General features: G+C 39.8%; 1 protein-coding gene across 3 annotated transcripts in view; it reads right to left on the minus strand.

Annotated features, from left to right (window-relative positions):
• The window catches only part of frya (furry homolog a (Drosophila)), a 47919-nt gene that overhangs the window by 18161 nt on the left and 15307 nt on the right, over positions 1 to 14451 (minus strand). For all 3 annotated transcript variants that reach the window (XM_044354820.1, XM_044354819.1, XM_044354821.1), the window contains exons 4-31: positions 13825 to 13964; positions 13616 to 13706; positions 13382 to 13461; positions 13203 to 13283; positions 12000 to 12168; positions 11487 to 11579; positions 11264 to 11362; positions 10485 to 10586; positions 10055 to 10158; positions 9329 to 9437; positions 9087 to 9173; positions 8186 to 8357; positions 7923 to 8055; positions 7573 to 7680; positions 6753 to 7008; positions 6410 to 6592; positions 6228 to 6314; positions 5413 to 5672; positions 4997 to 5186; positions 4612 to 4736; positions 4083 to 4140; positions 3783 to 3874; positions 3328 to 3500; positions 2650 to 2810; positions 1688 to 1798; positions 1019 to 1173; positions 484 to 583; positions 220 to 391 (exon numbers count right to left, since the gene is read on the minus strand). In XM_044354820.1, coding sequence (XP_044210755.1) covers positions 220 to 391; positions 484 to 583; positions 1019 to 1173; positions 1688 to 1798; positions 2650 to 2810; positions 3328 to 3500; positions 3783 to 3874; positions 4083 to 4140; positions 4612 to 4736; positions 4997 to 5186; positions 5413 to 5672; positions 6228 to 6314; positions 6410 to 6592; positions 6753 to 7008; positions 7573 to 7680; positions 7923 to 8055; positions 8186 to 8357; positions 9087 to 9173; positions 9329 to 9437; positions 10055 to 10158; positions 10485 to 10586; positions 11264 to 11362; positions 11487 to 11579; positions 12000 to 12168; positions 13203 to 13283; positions 13382 to 13461; positions 13616 to 13706; positions 13825 to 13964 — 3691 coding nt within the window. The remainder of the gene's footprint in view (positions 1 to 219; positions 392 to 483; positions 584 to 1018; positions 1174 to 1687; positions 1799 to 2649; positions 2811 to 3327; positions 3501 to 3782; positions 3875 to 4082; positions 4141 to 4611; positions 4737 to 4996; positions 5187 to 5412; positions 5673 to 6227; positions 6315 to 6409; positions 6593 to 6752; positions 7009 to 7572; positions 7681 to 7922; positions 8056 to 8185; positions 8358 to 9086; positions 9174 to 9328; positions 9438 to 10054; positions 10159 to 10484; positions 10587 to 11263; positions 11363 to 11486; positions 11580 to 11999; positions 12169 to 13202; positions 13284 to 13381; positions 13462 to 13615; positions 13707 to 13824; positions 13965 to 14451) is intronic.

Below are 14451 nucleotides of genomic sequence, written 5' to 3' on the forward strand. Positions count from 1 at the left end.
TTTCAGTGTTTCTGTGGTCAGTGGGAGTGTCCATAGGGGTCAGCAAGTGTTCAGGAAGTGGGAGGAAGGCTTCTTGGGAAGATGAGCAAGCAGCATTTAGTGGGAAACCAAGAGAAGATGACAAGCCTGTGAGAGTATTACAGCAGGCAGAAATACCACAGCCAACCCTACTGTAGCCACACACACTCACACACATTCAAATACTATATGAAGAGCTACCTGAGAACAGAGGAAGTGTGAGTTCAGGGTACATCCTGGCCAGCTGGCTGGAGAGCTGAGGCAGGGAGACACTGTATAGAGGCGGCAGTGGACCGTGGGTGCCGTAAAGGATATTGTTTGGCTTTTGCTCTGCAATCCTCTTAGAGTATACAAACAACTTAGCTTCAAGAATCTGTTGAAAGAAAAATGGGAAGTGTGTAGCCTACTTTTATCCACAGAAAATTACACATTGGCACCACAAACAACAATGCTCGTATTTCTCACCTGCATTAGCTGCATTGAAATCTCATAGATTTCTCTGTTGGAGTCTGATGCCTTGAAGAGCACCAGATTCAGTAGTGTCACTATATCACTTGGGTAGTTTCTGCAAATAAGAAAGATAAAGAGAAAAAAAACATTACAATGAGGTAATGTTTCAGTATTTAAAGGTCTGTGCTTGGGTTAATGTTTGTGAGATAAAGCAAGAGAGGAAGGCCGATCTCAGACGAATAGTGAGCCCTTTAAGAGGATTAGCTGAGGTGACGCTTTGAAGCTTAAGCTAATTTGCCAGTGGTTTCCTCCCTTTGTACAAGAAATCTGGATGATCTAGAGGATAAAGTATCTAAATTAATTAGGCAAAACCTTAATTAATTGGATCTCAAAAGAAGTTGCATGCCAGTAAACAAAAGATGACATCATACAAACTCAACAAAAAGAAATAAAGATAAGAACAAAACTGCCCTGATAAAAAAAACTATGTGCAGAATAAGCTGATCTCAACTAGTGAAACAGATGACAGAGAGATTGTGAGATTTTGTACCTGCTGCCACAGACGGTAGCAATGGCTTTGAAGCAGCCTGAGGCAAGCTGGTAGGAGCCTGTGTAGCAGCGATCCACAGCCCAGTTGAAAAGGTTGACCTGGTCGGCATTGAGCTCCAGGAGCAGGATGACTACTTCACAGCCAAGCTGGTGGACCTGAGCCAGGAGTGGATATCAACACACACTCCTAAATTTCACTTCTTTTTCAAGGATCCCCTGTATGTATTCCTGATTTTATATTAGTTTTTTTACAGGACTGTCTGTTTTTGAAAGATTCAAGGATTTAATGTAAAATGATTCAAGTAGCTCTACTTCTGTCATACCAAAAAGATGATAAATTACATTTTCTTGGCTACTTTTACACTAAATGCTACTCCTTAAGCCAACAGAAAAGCTCAGTCAATTTTGCAGAGAAGGAATTTGTAGAATAAACATGCAGGTGCTTTATCTTGTATCACAGTAAACTGAAATGAAAACAATATCAGACAAATTTATTTTAAGACGAAACCTTCCTTCACTACTTGCCAGCACTCCTGCGAGATAATGGTGAGCGGTTGGCAACGACTAGTGTCGGGCTTTTACACAGCAAGCTTCAGCAAGCTATCGGGGCAGCTTTCTGGGTCAGCCCTTTGTTTAAATGCACCACGGTGGTAAAGTATTGGCCACATACCCGCTGATCCTGGCAGGCTAGTATATTATCCAGCCACTTATAGAGGTACCCGTCTGGAGAGAGGCCAACGTTATCAAACACAGGCCCGCAGCACAGCACAGCAGACATGGCCTGGAAACACAAACGACAGACAAATATGCTGACATGTTTTAACACTCAAGACAAATGTATTCATCTTACACTCCCATTTCTCCATCCGCAGGAAAAATTGTCAAATCGTGGCAAAAAAGCATCATATTTAATCTTTATGTGGTTATTCAACACAACTTTGGACGAGCAGGAGTGAATGTTGTCAACATTTTAAATCATAGTGATCTTAAATATTTGACTTAGCAGCGGTGGTGCTCAATGCTGCAATAGGCAACGTTTTATATAGCTCAGTTTGGTAGCTGGTAGTACATGTTGAATTTCCAGAAGTCATATAACGTGACATTAAACTGCAGCACCTGTGTTTACCAACCAACTAAATCTAAGATAGCGGTGTGATGAGCAAGGTAAAAATTGTATGTGGGTGATACCAGAATTTTCTGGATGGAGCGCACACTCACATACTACAGTTCAGGAGAGATTGTGCATGTGAGTTTATTTGTCTTGTGGATAAAGAAAAGTCTACAACACCAGAATTACACTAAGAAATCATCTCAAAGTTAGCAGGGATAAGATATGCTCTTGTCAGTCAAACAAGCATTTCTTTTGTAAATAAAAAAATATTTTTTAGTGAATGACAAATTTAATAAAATCTTGCATGTGTCTTTGTGTTTAATGTTCAGTTCTTAAAGACCAACAATTCAGATGGCTGGAAATCCATGCATGTTTTACAACAGATTTGTATTGTGTGCCCTGTTATTCTTCACTATCCTGTATGTACTCCTCATTTATACAGCGGTCACAACTTTAGACTGAGCTTGAAATCAATAGATATATAACGCAAACATTACTGCCTCCTTCTACAACAGATTTACCTTTAGGGCACAGTATTGATATCTTGTGATCTGGTGATTTCTGTCACTGTAGCGGTCCAGAGGAGTGAACATGATGCTGAAAGGGCCAGCCCACTGACTGAAGAGGATGAAGAGGTGATGCCGCAGGCTCTGCTGTGGAAACAGGAAGCGCCTGTGGTGCACTAGGGTAGGAGACAAACAAGCCTGTTATCGGTTCGCTCGTTTAGAATGCAAAGACTCAGCAAAAATAAGTATCTTAAACGCTTAAACTAATGAGTAAAAGTGCATTCTCCAATATAATCAGGTGTTGATGTCCCCTGACAGATCATTAGTCATTCAGTGGGGACTTGTGAATGCTTGGCAACCTATGAGTCATCACCTGTCCTTGCCTGCTCTGTCCTTAAGCTGCACTATTTTTGGAACTACTCCCCTTGGGCTACGTCCAAATCAAGATCAATATCAAGAGTCTTGAGCTCCATGTGCTGTGCTAACCTCAGCCAAATGGAAGCCCATTATGTAATTCGCAATCCACAAATGGATGAGAAGGATTGGTGGATTGTATTAGGTGTCCATATAAAACAAATGTAAAACATACACAGTCTTTATTAAGTAATCAATCAGCCTGACCTGCACAGCATTGTCTGGTCTGACAAGAAAGGACTGTCAAGCTGAGCTAATGGAAGGAATCTTTATGATTACCCGGCACACATTGGATGAGGTTTGCCACCATGGCGCTGAAGTGAGCTCGGATGTCCTTGAGTATCTCTGCATCTTTGTCATTCTCAGCTTCCAGGAGCATTCGGGTTAGATCCACATACTCCAGGAACAGAGCGCCCATGGCGAGGGTGTCACGTTCCAGAGCTCCGTTTGTACTGTGGGGTCACAGAGAAAACAGGGCGACGCCAGTGAGAAGAAATCACAAACCAAACAGAATGTGACAATGATATTTTAAACACTTATTAAAATGACTTAAATTAACTTCTTAAATTAAAGTTTTAATATAGCAAGTAATTATAAGGTGTTATATCATTAGCAAAAAGTCAAGATTATATCCAGATGACCCTGCTTAGATATTTTAGTTCCCCTTTTTGTGTACTGTGAGTGTGATACTGTCCAGCTTGGGGCTGTGTTGTGTCAACTTGTGCTACACTAACCTGTCACTGATGACGCCTGCATCAGCAAGCAGCTCAAAGATTCGCAGCAGCTGCAGTCTCAGAAGGTCTCGTCGCTCACGCCGCTTCTTGTTCTACAAAAAAAATTCATTAAGAAAAATCCTTAATGACAAAAGTCTCTTACTTACTATGGATAACACCTTTCCCTTCTGAGATTTTCTGATACATGTCAGCTCTCTAGTGAGGTCAGCCCACTGTCTACAGTACTTCTTTAACAAATTCATTCTAATGGTACCTACTTTACTTATATCATGTACTGTGCTGCAAATAAAATCAACCAACCTCTGGTCTTCTCTCCAACGCCTCTTTCATCAATGGATGTAGCTCCTCCACAAGTTCCCTGTGTGCAGACAGTGAAAATATAATCTACTGTACTAATTATGAGAATCAAACAACTAGCATAAATATTCAGTGGACAAAGTTGCAAGTAATTTTTTTTTAAGGAAAACCCATTTAAGCTGAAAAAAAGTGATTTCTAGGAAACTATTTAGATGTTTCCGTAAACAGCAACAAGGGACCACTTTACTATAATCCTCTGTTCATCTCTCCTTTAAATCCACACAAATACAGGTCAACATGGACTTTAATTACATGGAAAATAATGGATTGTGCTCTAACTTCCATTTCACTGGTTCTGAGAGAAAAACAAAACTACGGCTTAAATCAGCAGTCAAAAAAAGCTATTATACATCTTAAATACAATTTGTATCAATAATAAAAAATACATTAAAGTTTAAAGAAACAAATCATTAATTGAAATTGGTTTGTTTCTGCAACATGTAGAACATCTAAATACCATTCTCTGATATACCTGAAAACAAGGGAATTGGTGCGACCAAAGCCCAGCACTAATGATTCTGTCAACTCGATGCTCTCTGCCCTCATCAGTGGCACCAACTGCTTCAGAAGCCAAGCCACAGATGGGCTCCCGATAACCTGAAACATCAAACACCGACAGCTCAGTCAGACAAATAAACCTCTCACGCTGCTTGAACACACTAATTGCACAAGGCCGCATGGAGATAAGTGTCTGTACAGTTAAAAATATATCAGCTTCCTGTTCCATTCATGTAAAATAGCTGCAGTGTAATTTGATGCTTTGAGTTTGAATGTCAACAAGCTCTGTATGAACACCTGATCCTGCAGAGACAAAGCACTGAGGGGAATTAATAAGGCCAGAGGACAAGGACAACTACCTTGTTATCGTAGCTGACACCGCTGTCAGGTGTGGCGGCTGTGATCTCAGGTGTCGATGCTCTCAGATGGCCGGGGCTCATGATACTGGGCTTGGCCACCCCAAAGCAAAGGATCAGGTAGTTTCTCCACAGGGTTACGTAATTGTCTCCACTGCCAGAAGTGCTGGTCTTCTTTGCATACACTGGGTTACTGGTGAATCACACAAAATGTAAATATCATTAGATCGTTAATCTTATCCAAGCTTTTACTAACAGAGGATCTTCAGAGGTTTTACTATGCAATGGGGGACTAGTATCAGGTGGTGATACTTAAAACAGGAATGCTTTGTAAAGATAAGCAGAAAATAGAAAAAAAGAAGAAGTGATGAGATCTCATGTTCCCTCCTGATCTCACTGCAGGATTTGAGGTTACTTACTTTGGATCTACAAGGGGCATGAGCATCTGCATTCGAGTGAAGGCGTAGGGCCAGGCGTAGCTGAGAGCTGTAGGACAGTGCTTGGGCAGGTTGTCCTGTCGGAGGAGGCTGTACACACACAGCACCCAGGGGTCCTTCACAGACTGGGCAAAGATCCACACATGCGAGGGGCTCCTAATGTCATAGTGACTGTTGACAAGCAGCGCATTCCACTCCACAAGCCACTGGAGGTCCACGTGGTGGCCGGCTGACATGGCGGCCTGTGAACAGCGAGTGGCACATCAGGGTCAGGGGTCATGACGGACTAAGTAACTATCCTAACAAGAGTTATTTAAATGTGAAAAATGAGGAAGGCGGAAATTGAACATTTACTGCATTTTTCTGTTCTCAATAAATTTGTATTCTCAGTGTCATGTTGTCAGTTTGATGATTACATAAATGAGAGAAGTCAAAGGGCCACCAGCTGTTCACTTCCAGCTGTTCATTCATTTTTTTTTGACATGTTAAATAACTAAACTGAGCTTCTGTTGCAGACTCAATGATTTTTTGATGGTGAATCCACACATGGCTAAACAGCTCAAAGACATGAGATCTTTTCATGTAAGCGGCTTGAGTTTCTGGAGTTTACACAAGTAATAAGCATCTTACTTTTCTATCTGGAAGTCAAGTCACATGAAATTACACAGGGTGAAGAAACTCCAAGAAAAATCCCAGGAAATGTAAAACATGAGCAAATAAACTGCAGACACATCTTGATTGAGACTCCAGGTTTAGTTTGGAGTGAAGCCATAGAATAAAAATTACAAACAACTTACTGTGTCAGAGACTGCAACATTGACAAAACTCTCCAGGATTACAGGACTGAGCTGGTCCATAATCTCAATCATTGGTTTATCGTCATCCTGCATTTGACAGAGTATAAAATCACAGTCTGTAAACTCAATTACCAAATTCTACTGTATTTCTGTCACCTCAGTTTTGGTTTCTCTCACTTTACCTCAGACAGTCCGATGGTCATAAAGAGACTACGTATCTCCTTGAGGATGGAGATAGCCAGTCTGCGGGTGCTTAGCTGACAGGAACAGAGCAGAACGAGCGCCAGACCCTCTACAGCATGCAGCACTGTGGAGTGAGGACCTCGCTCTGCAGGTATCTTCAGATTTGAACTTGTCTGCAGCAGCTGTGACATAAACATCAAAATAAGACAAAAGCTGATTTATCGCAATCATTGCTGGATTAGTACTTTAAATTTCTATTTAGAGTGTTGACTATTATTTAATAACACAAAAATCTGCCATAACAGACAGGAACATCTTCATATTTAAGGTAAAAGTGTGTACCTCAGCAGTGTGTATCTTAGCAGTGTCATAGCTCTTCCCTGGGACGGCCAGGGTGAGTTTCCACTGTGTGAGCAGTTGTAGCAGTAATTTGAGGGATGTATCTAACAGCCCCTGGTGGGTATCTTGGACCTCACGCAACAGGAAGTTAATGAATCCAAACAGGACGTCGTCACGCCAATCAGAGAAATCCACAAGCAGACTTTGTAATGAATTCTGGGCAATGAGTCGTAGCTCATCATCCATGTGGATTGTCAATCTGGAAAAGAAAAGCAGACAAATGAAGTCTCATGAGCATAAAGTAAATCCAGATTACTTTATGCTTATAATTTTGGATGAATTTCGCCTCATGATTTTTTGGCTGATGTGCTTCTTTGTTAACTACTGGCTTTACATATATGGATTTATCTGAATACATGTATTTCTAATTAGACGATGGGTTTATCCATTGCTATTCAAATAGCATTTTAATTTTATCCCTTCATTTTATGTGTACTAAAATAAAGAAAAATATAAAATTACAATAACATTATAGGTAGAAAGTCAGTATTATGTCCACATTTCATGGCCATTATATGTTATATATTTATTTAGAAAATGACATTATATTGGGATGTAAACAACAAAACACACTGTTTGAGACAACAGATTGGGGTAGCAGGAAATTCAGGTTATTACCCTGCATGGTACTTGAAAATTTGTCAACAACTTTGAAGTCTTTCCAAACAAACAATAATGACGCTTGATTAGATCTCCAAGCTTAATTACCTTGCCAGGGCTTGGTCTTCCCTATAAATGGGGTTTCCCCAAGACAGCAACTCACCGAGAGAGCAGGTCTATGAGCTCTGGCTTTGACATCCCATCAGGCAGGATGCGAGGAATGGCAGCAACACACGTTCTGAACAAGTCAATCTTGGGCTTCCTTTCACCTCTGAAAAGATCAGATTGTAAGTTTAAATGCAAAAGCTTGCTTTCAATGTGTTGAACTGGCAAGTGTAAACTGATCAGTCATTGTAACAAATAACTGGATTGTCATACAGTGTTATTTAAGCTGAGGGCTGGTTAATGATGACACTGTAACCACAATTAACACTGCTGTGCTGAGTCACTCTGGAGTTTTGCCAACTTGAAATGTTTTGACAGTTAGGATGACAGAGCAATGAGTGCACATACGTGATCATGTCCTCAGGCTCCTTGTTCAACATCTGAGCATTAGTCATCATCATGCAGCGTCCCACCTCCTTATCCAGGTGTCTGAGCATGTTGTCAATAGCCTTACGCACATGATAATAATACTGTGACATCCCTGGCGAGGATGAAAGAGGAAACACTGTTATTAATCAGAATAAGTCCATCTAAATTGATGCTAAAGGTCTTATGTAAGTCTTCAAAAGCATGACATTTTCAACATTCCTGACCATGTCTTTCTCGCTCACCAATGACTTTGGCCTCCTCATCTGTCAGTGTTTTGCTCAGGTATGTCTTCTTCACTCGGAGTGTGTTCCCAGAGGGCAAAGTGCAACCAGTGTTAGGCATAGGAGGCTCACCATCCTTCTGCTGCAGTTTATCGGCTATGACCAGGAATGCTCTCAGACCAATATTCATTCTCTGCAGAGCAAAGAAATTTTACGTTCAGCGGTTTGTTATCAACTTTTGAAACCTTCTACATGATTATTAGTCCTGGCAGGCTTTTGAAAATGAAATTGAAACACCACTTCAGCACAGAAAATCAATTGTACCAACAGTTACTGCAGTTAGGAACTCAAATGATCTTGCAGCAGTGGGACATTAAAGGCATATTTTTAATATTTTTTGCTGCAGTAAGCTTGAGAGTGAGATACTGTGACATAAAGTTTGTGAGTCCAGGGGGCCAAAGTAGTGGTCCATATTGGATTTTATCTGACTGCTAGTAGCTCAGATACTCAAATAATATTTACAATTTGATGAGGAATAGAAAATAGAGTTAGTTTTTTTCTCATTTCAACCACAAGACTTTTTAGTTTCTGTACTATGAATAAATCTGGTGAGTTTAATCAAAAACGAGCAAACTATTTCTAATTTCAGGGATTTTTTTGTTTATTATGACAATTACTTATTTGTTATGCTTTGATTAAAAATATCTTACAAGATCTAGATATTTGTAATCACTTGAAATATCAACTCATCTTAAAAAATGACAACGTGAGTGATTTTAAATTGCCAATTTAACAATTTTCATTATCAAAATAACATGTTGCACCTCTCACTAACTTCATTTCTATTACACCACTAACCAGTACAACAGCTGAACTGGACTGATTTTGTTTGTTCCAGTATAAGTGGAAGTAAATTGTGTACCTCTGGATTAAGACTAAAGGCTTTTGCAGGTTTCCCAACACAAAGAAGGTCAAAGATAATTTCTTTCATGGCAAAATCAAGTCTTTCCTGCAATGAAATAAGAAGAAAAAATGTGTTAAACTGGATTTCAGAAACTTCATGATGTCATGATAAGTGTACAGTATACTGGCTTTAACTGGGAGTTACATGAAATGTGTGACCTCTGTTCAATACAATACAGTACAGTACATCCTTGTGTTTACCTGTGCAATAAACTGGATGATTTTGACAAAGATATTAAGAGGCATGTCTCTTGGCACCACACTGCGTGATCCTTTGGGAAAAAGTGTTGTCACAATAGTGTTGAGGCGGCTGTGGACACAGAAAAAATAATTAATTATGAAGACACTCGTTTAACACTCATTTAAACCATGGAAATTGTGTAAAATTACAATTGTCCCATTTTGTACAGATAACGATAAGCTACTGCTTGAAAAGAGGTTTACTTTAAGACAAGTTTATTTTGGGCCTAATAAACACGTTTGAAAAATCTGGCTTGACCTGTTTGGGATTCCTCATGTGGGCTCAAGGCTCATAATCATGCCTGTAAGCTGCTGGTAAACCTGTGGGCCACCAGCACTGACAATCTGGTGCAGGCCTGACCCCAGGCCCACACTCTTGTGCATGTACATTGAAAGCAAAGTAGTCCTCTTTTTCCAAACACCAGTAAAATCAATAACAAAGAGAGATGGTTTGGTGGTTGACTTTCTCTTAAAATTACTTTCTTGTTTATACCAAAAAATGTTTTCAGGTTTATGTTTCAGCCCATGGGCTTTATCAGTGTGCTAAAAGTTCATAAAGTGAGACATTTTCCTTCATGCTCCCTTGAAAATAACATCCACAGTACAGAAATCTATAAAAGTAAGATTGGGACCTCTTGGGCTGAGGTCACCACGCTAAGGAGGAGGATAAGAAGTGAAACTATTTACCCCTGTGTTGCAGTGTTGCTCTCACACTTGATTCTGATCATGTAGACCCACAACAGACGATACAGGGACTCCAATGCAACACGAGCCATTTTAGGGTCTCTACTCTGTAATAAAATTACATTGATAGTAGAAAAGTCAACAACAGAACCACAAAAAAATTGTAGTAAATGTGACACTACAGCCTAAATGTGACAAATCAGTTTCTTGTTGGCTATAATATAACAGGAAAACTACAGATATCATTACTGTAATCACACTATGCTTATATAATATATTTAATGCTGTGGAGGATAGTTAGGATAATTACTGCCTTAAGCATTAAGTACACTGTTGTCAGATATTATGTAAGACAACCGACCTTTCTACACATGTCCTAAATAAAGGCTACTGTGATCTAACTTATCGACTGCTGCTTTCCATGTTACAATACCTTCAGATTTGAGAGGCAGTTGTTAAGGAAGACATGCCATCTGTTGAGGAAGAACTGTTTCTGGCTGACGCACAGCAGGCATGTCACCAGCGGGTAAAAGGCCTGTGTAGAGAACAGCAAGTGTTTAGAGCTCTTAGTTATCATACACGGCATTGTTAGAATAGCTTCATACTGACTTAAAAAATAGGCTGAACATTTATAGTTTCCACATTTAATTTTTGAGGTTGTCTTTTGAGTGGATAATTTGAGGAATTGTGTATTATCTTAGACTCATATCCGCACAAGTGTAATTTAAGACATAAACCAGTTTTCTTTTGAAAACAAAATTATGTTTTCTCCTTTTGTAATGCTTTTTGCTGATGATGCATCATTTATAAAATGTGGCTTTCAGCCATAATCGCTGCCTCAGGGGAGTGTAGACATACTGTAAGAGCAAGCCGCTGTTCCATAAGGGTTGTTGTCTTTCCATTTCACTGTTAAGTGCTGTGGTGAAATGCTTTATTGAAGACACAGACACACTTATATATACTGCACTACTTCTCTTTTTTATGCTTTGAAATGGTTGCCTGTCTTCCTTCATAATTTATTTCTAGTGTGGACACTAACATTGCAAGAGAACATTGCGTAAGAGTGACCTTGAAATACTTGAAGATTCACAGAGACCAAAGGCATCCAGGCTATCTAAACATGCAGCAGAGGGTTTCAAAGTGAAAATGGAGGTGTAAATCACAAACAGGCTCAACGTTCTGTGTCAGTTTGTTTTCTATAGGATAACTGACCAGCGAGTGCTTCTTTCTGGAGGACAAGTCCAGGGTTGTGTCGTACAAACTGTCCACAAAGTTCCTCAGGCAGGGAACATTCACCTCGTTCTTCACAGCCTAGAAGAACATCACACACAGTCACATGACAAGACGACATCCTCTACAGAGTATCACTCTTTTCCTGTGAAAACAAAAATATTCTATAAAGCATGTCCCAATCTGTATTGGTGGTAAAACTTACTGCTGCAACAGGAACTAAAATCTCAACAAAGAGACCAGCCAAGGCATGCTTGATGTCCTTGTCCTTGACTTCCAGGAAGTAGTGAGCACATTCCTACATAAAAGAGAGTGGCACATGGCTTAATGCACAAAAACAACTAATATCACTTTCTATATATGTGGAGAGTGTTAAGAAACTATTCACCTAAGAGGAAAACACACCTGATACTGTACGGTCAAAACTGAATGTAATCCACAAACTGCATGCCAATAAAAACACAGTCAAGGTCGAAAAAATCCTGACAATCCTGAGAACTTCTCTAAACAATGGTTAAATGAGCCTTAAATGTATTTGTGTCAATTTTTTTAAAGCTAACATGCAAACAAAATCAATAAATTATTGAAGGAAATAGAGCATGAAACCATAGAATATAGCATATAATCATAACTGAGATGATGGTAGATAAAATATAGAATAAAGCTGGTTAATGATAGTCATTTGCAAGCCATTTGAAGTTTTTGAAGTCTGTTGTACCTGCATGAACTGAAAAGAGGCTTCAAAATCCTCGACAGGATACATCTTAATTCGGAAGAATTTGACTCCCATGATGAGGCTAATAGTACTCTGGACTACATATGGGCTCTGCTCTTTCTGCCGCAGCTCCTTTAGCTCAGTCATAAACTTCTTCTTCACAGCAGGAAACCTAAGGAAAAAAAAAAACACTAAATGAGTTTCTATATAAAGACATGCCTGCATAGCTCACTCAGACAAATCCCAAATCAGCACTTCCATAAAAACGTCTCTACTCAGACGTGACGCATGTACATACAGTGACAACATACTCAGGGAGCACGCCTCCCAAAAATATCATCCCCTCTATATTCAGACTGCAAGTCTGTGCCCCAAGATGAACTCCTCCTCTAGCACCTGATCCCTTGCCCAAATTGAACCAGAGATTGGATTCTTCAGTTGGTCTAAATTTAGAAGATAATTCATCATGAGAGCTCATATGAGCATCTCTTAACCTCTTCCCTGGTGGCTAGAACTGTACTTGCAAGAAACTGAATACAGCTGTTTCTGCATTTTGGTCTTGTGAAGAGAAAGTGTTTGTTAATTATGTCTACAGAAACAAACAGTGTCTGTGAAACCACATTTTATAAACTGTATTAAAATAACACCAGTCTCTCTAAAGATACTCCAAATACAACCAATGAGATCTATAAGAATCATTTTTGTTTACATCGAAACTCTTGACCTTTGAATTTCCTATAATCAAAGGAAAGTAAAAATCTCTGTAAAAGCCTCACAGTGAAGTATCTCCTAAAGGAAATTAAGCAGAGCACACTTTGGAAAATAGGCCTGCAGTGCGTTCACCAACCATATCTCTATTTTAAGGGTTTGTTCCTTGCTGCAATGATCTGAAAACTTCAAATAAACAGACATCAATTTCCAGTCCTAGTTTGGTGTGAAGGGGACCTGTCCAAAAGTGTGTCGTCCCTACAGTATGTTCCAGTCTCTTGAACGGGGAATGTTTTGCAGAAAGGTATTAGGAATGGCAACACACTATCATGATGTGGCATGACACCAAACGCCAACAGAGCAGTGAATAAAGATTTAACAGCCAAAGGAAATGGATGGAGAGAAGGAAAACAGTAACATTCAATAATATTCATACTGTGGTTCCATCTTTGTTAACTGAATGCACTGATGCAGTGATCTTTTCAACATTTTACTTACTTGGACTGGGCCAATACTCCTATGACTTCAGCATAGAGGTCTGCTACAGTGTGCATGTTGCCAGTGTTAGGACCATGATACCTGTGAGGAAACAACAAAAGAGAAAGAAAATCAAACCTTTAAAAAACTGAAAAGAATAAAAGAAAGAAGGAAATGTACTGCAAAAGACCAAAGCTTACCCCTCTTTGTATCTAAAGTGCTTAAAGGCTAAGTTAATGACTTCATTGACCAAACTGTCAAGGACTGGGTGGAGCGGCATCTAGTTAAGAATCAGGAGACACAATAGCAGGATAAAGAATCTTCAAAAACAACATATTCAGAAAAAAAACCCCAACCATGATGAGTTTATTGCAGCAGAATTAAATCAAGTAAGTTTTATATCATATAATAATTCTATGAGAGAGTTGAGTTACCTGTTTCAAAACTTCTATAAGTACAAGAGAGAAGATGAAGTCAATGGCCAAATCCCTCCTTTCAAGTAGATAATCTCTCTGCTGCTCATCGCTGTTAGAGAAAGCAAAGAACAAAAGCAACAGGGCATGTGAGTTTCACCTTTTGTTTCTTCATAAGGTTCTATAGGTGGTACATTGTTGCATGAAGAAATTAATTTAATGATTCTCACTTTTTGGACTTGGTGTTGGCTCTTGGCCGGTACTCGTGCAACTCCTCCTCTAGTCCGTTTTGTCTTTTGTACCAGTCAAACAAAGTGCGCAGGATGGAGGGGAGACAGTACTCAGCCAAAGAACTCATGGTGCTTATCAACTGGGAGAACGAGACATACATTGCGCTAATGAATGTTTGCATTTAGGCAGTTAACATACCAGAGTAAGAGATGACTATCAGTGTTTCCTTTGTTTGTTTGTACAGCAATTTCAATAAATATTACAGCAGCACACGAGTATTCGTTTACATTTAATGTAAGGTTTCTTATGCTTGTAAAAAAAAAGGAAAGGAGTTAGATAATAGGAGGCAGCTTTTGATTGAAGTCCAATGGTACATTAAAATAGAGAGATGAGAGTGAGTAGTTAGCTGGCTCTCATTGGAACTGTGCAGAAAGACAAGGTGCCCATGGGGCAGCCTCCATCAGCCTTGGGGGAGGGAGAGGGAAAGGAAGGAACGGGCAGGCTGGGCTGGGCCGGGCACACAGGAAGGGAGGAGAGTCTGGTTGTGCCGGGGAACACAGCGAGCCCTTCATTCAGCACGAGGCTGGAGAAGAATCCTGGCTCTGTGTGGCTGCTGAATGGCCTCA

The sequence above is a fragment of the Thunnus albacares genome, chromosome 6 (assembly GCF_914725855.1).
Source record: "Thunnus albacares chromosome 6, fThuAlb1.1, whole genome shotgun sequence".
In the NCBI taxonomy this organism is placed as follows: Eukaryota; Metazoa; Chordata; class Actinopteri; order Scombriformes; family Scombridae; genus Thunnus; species Thunnus albacares.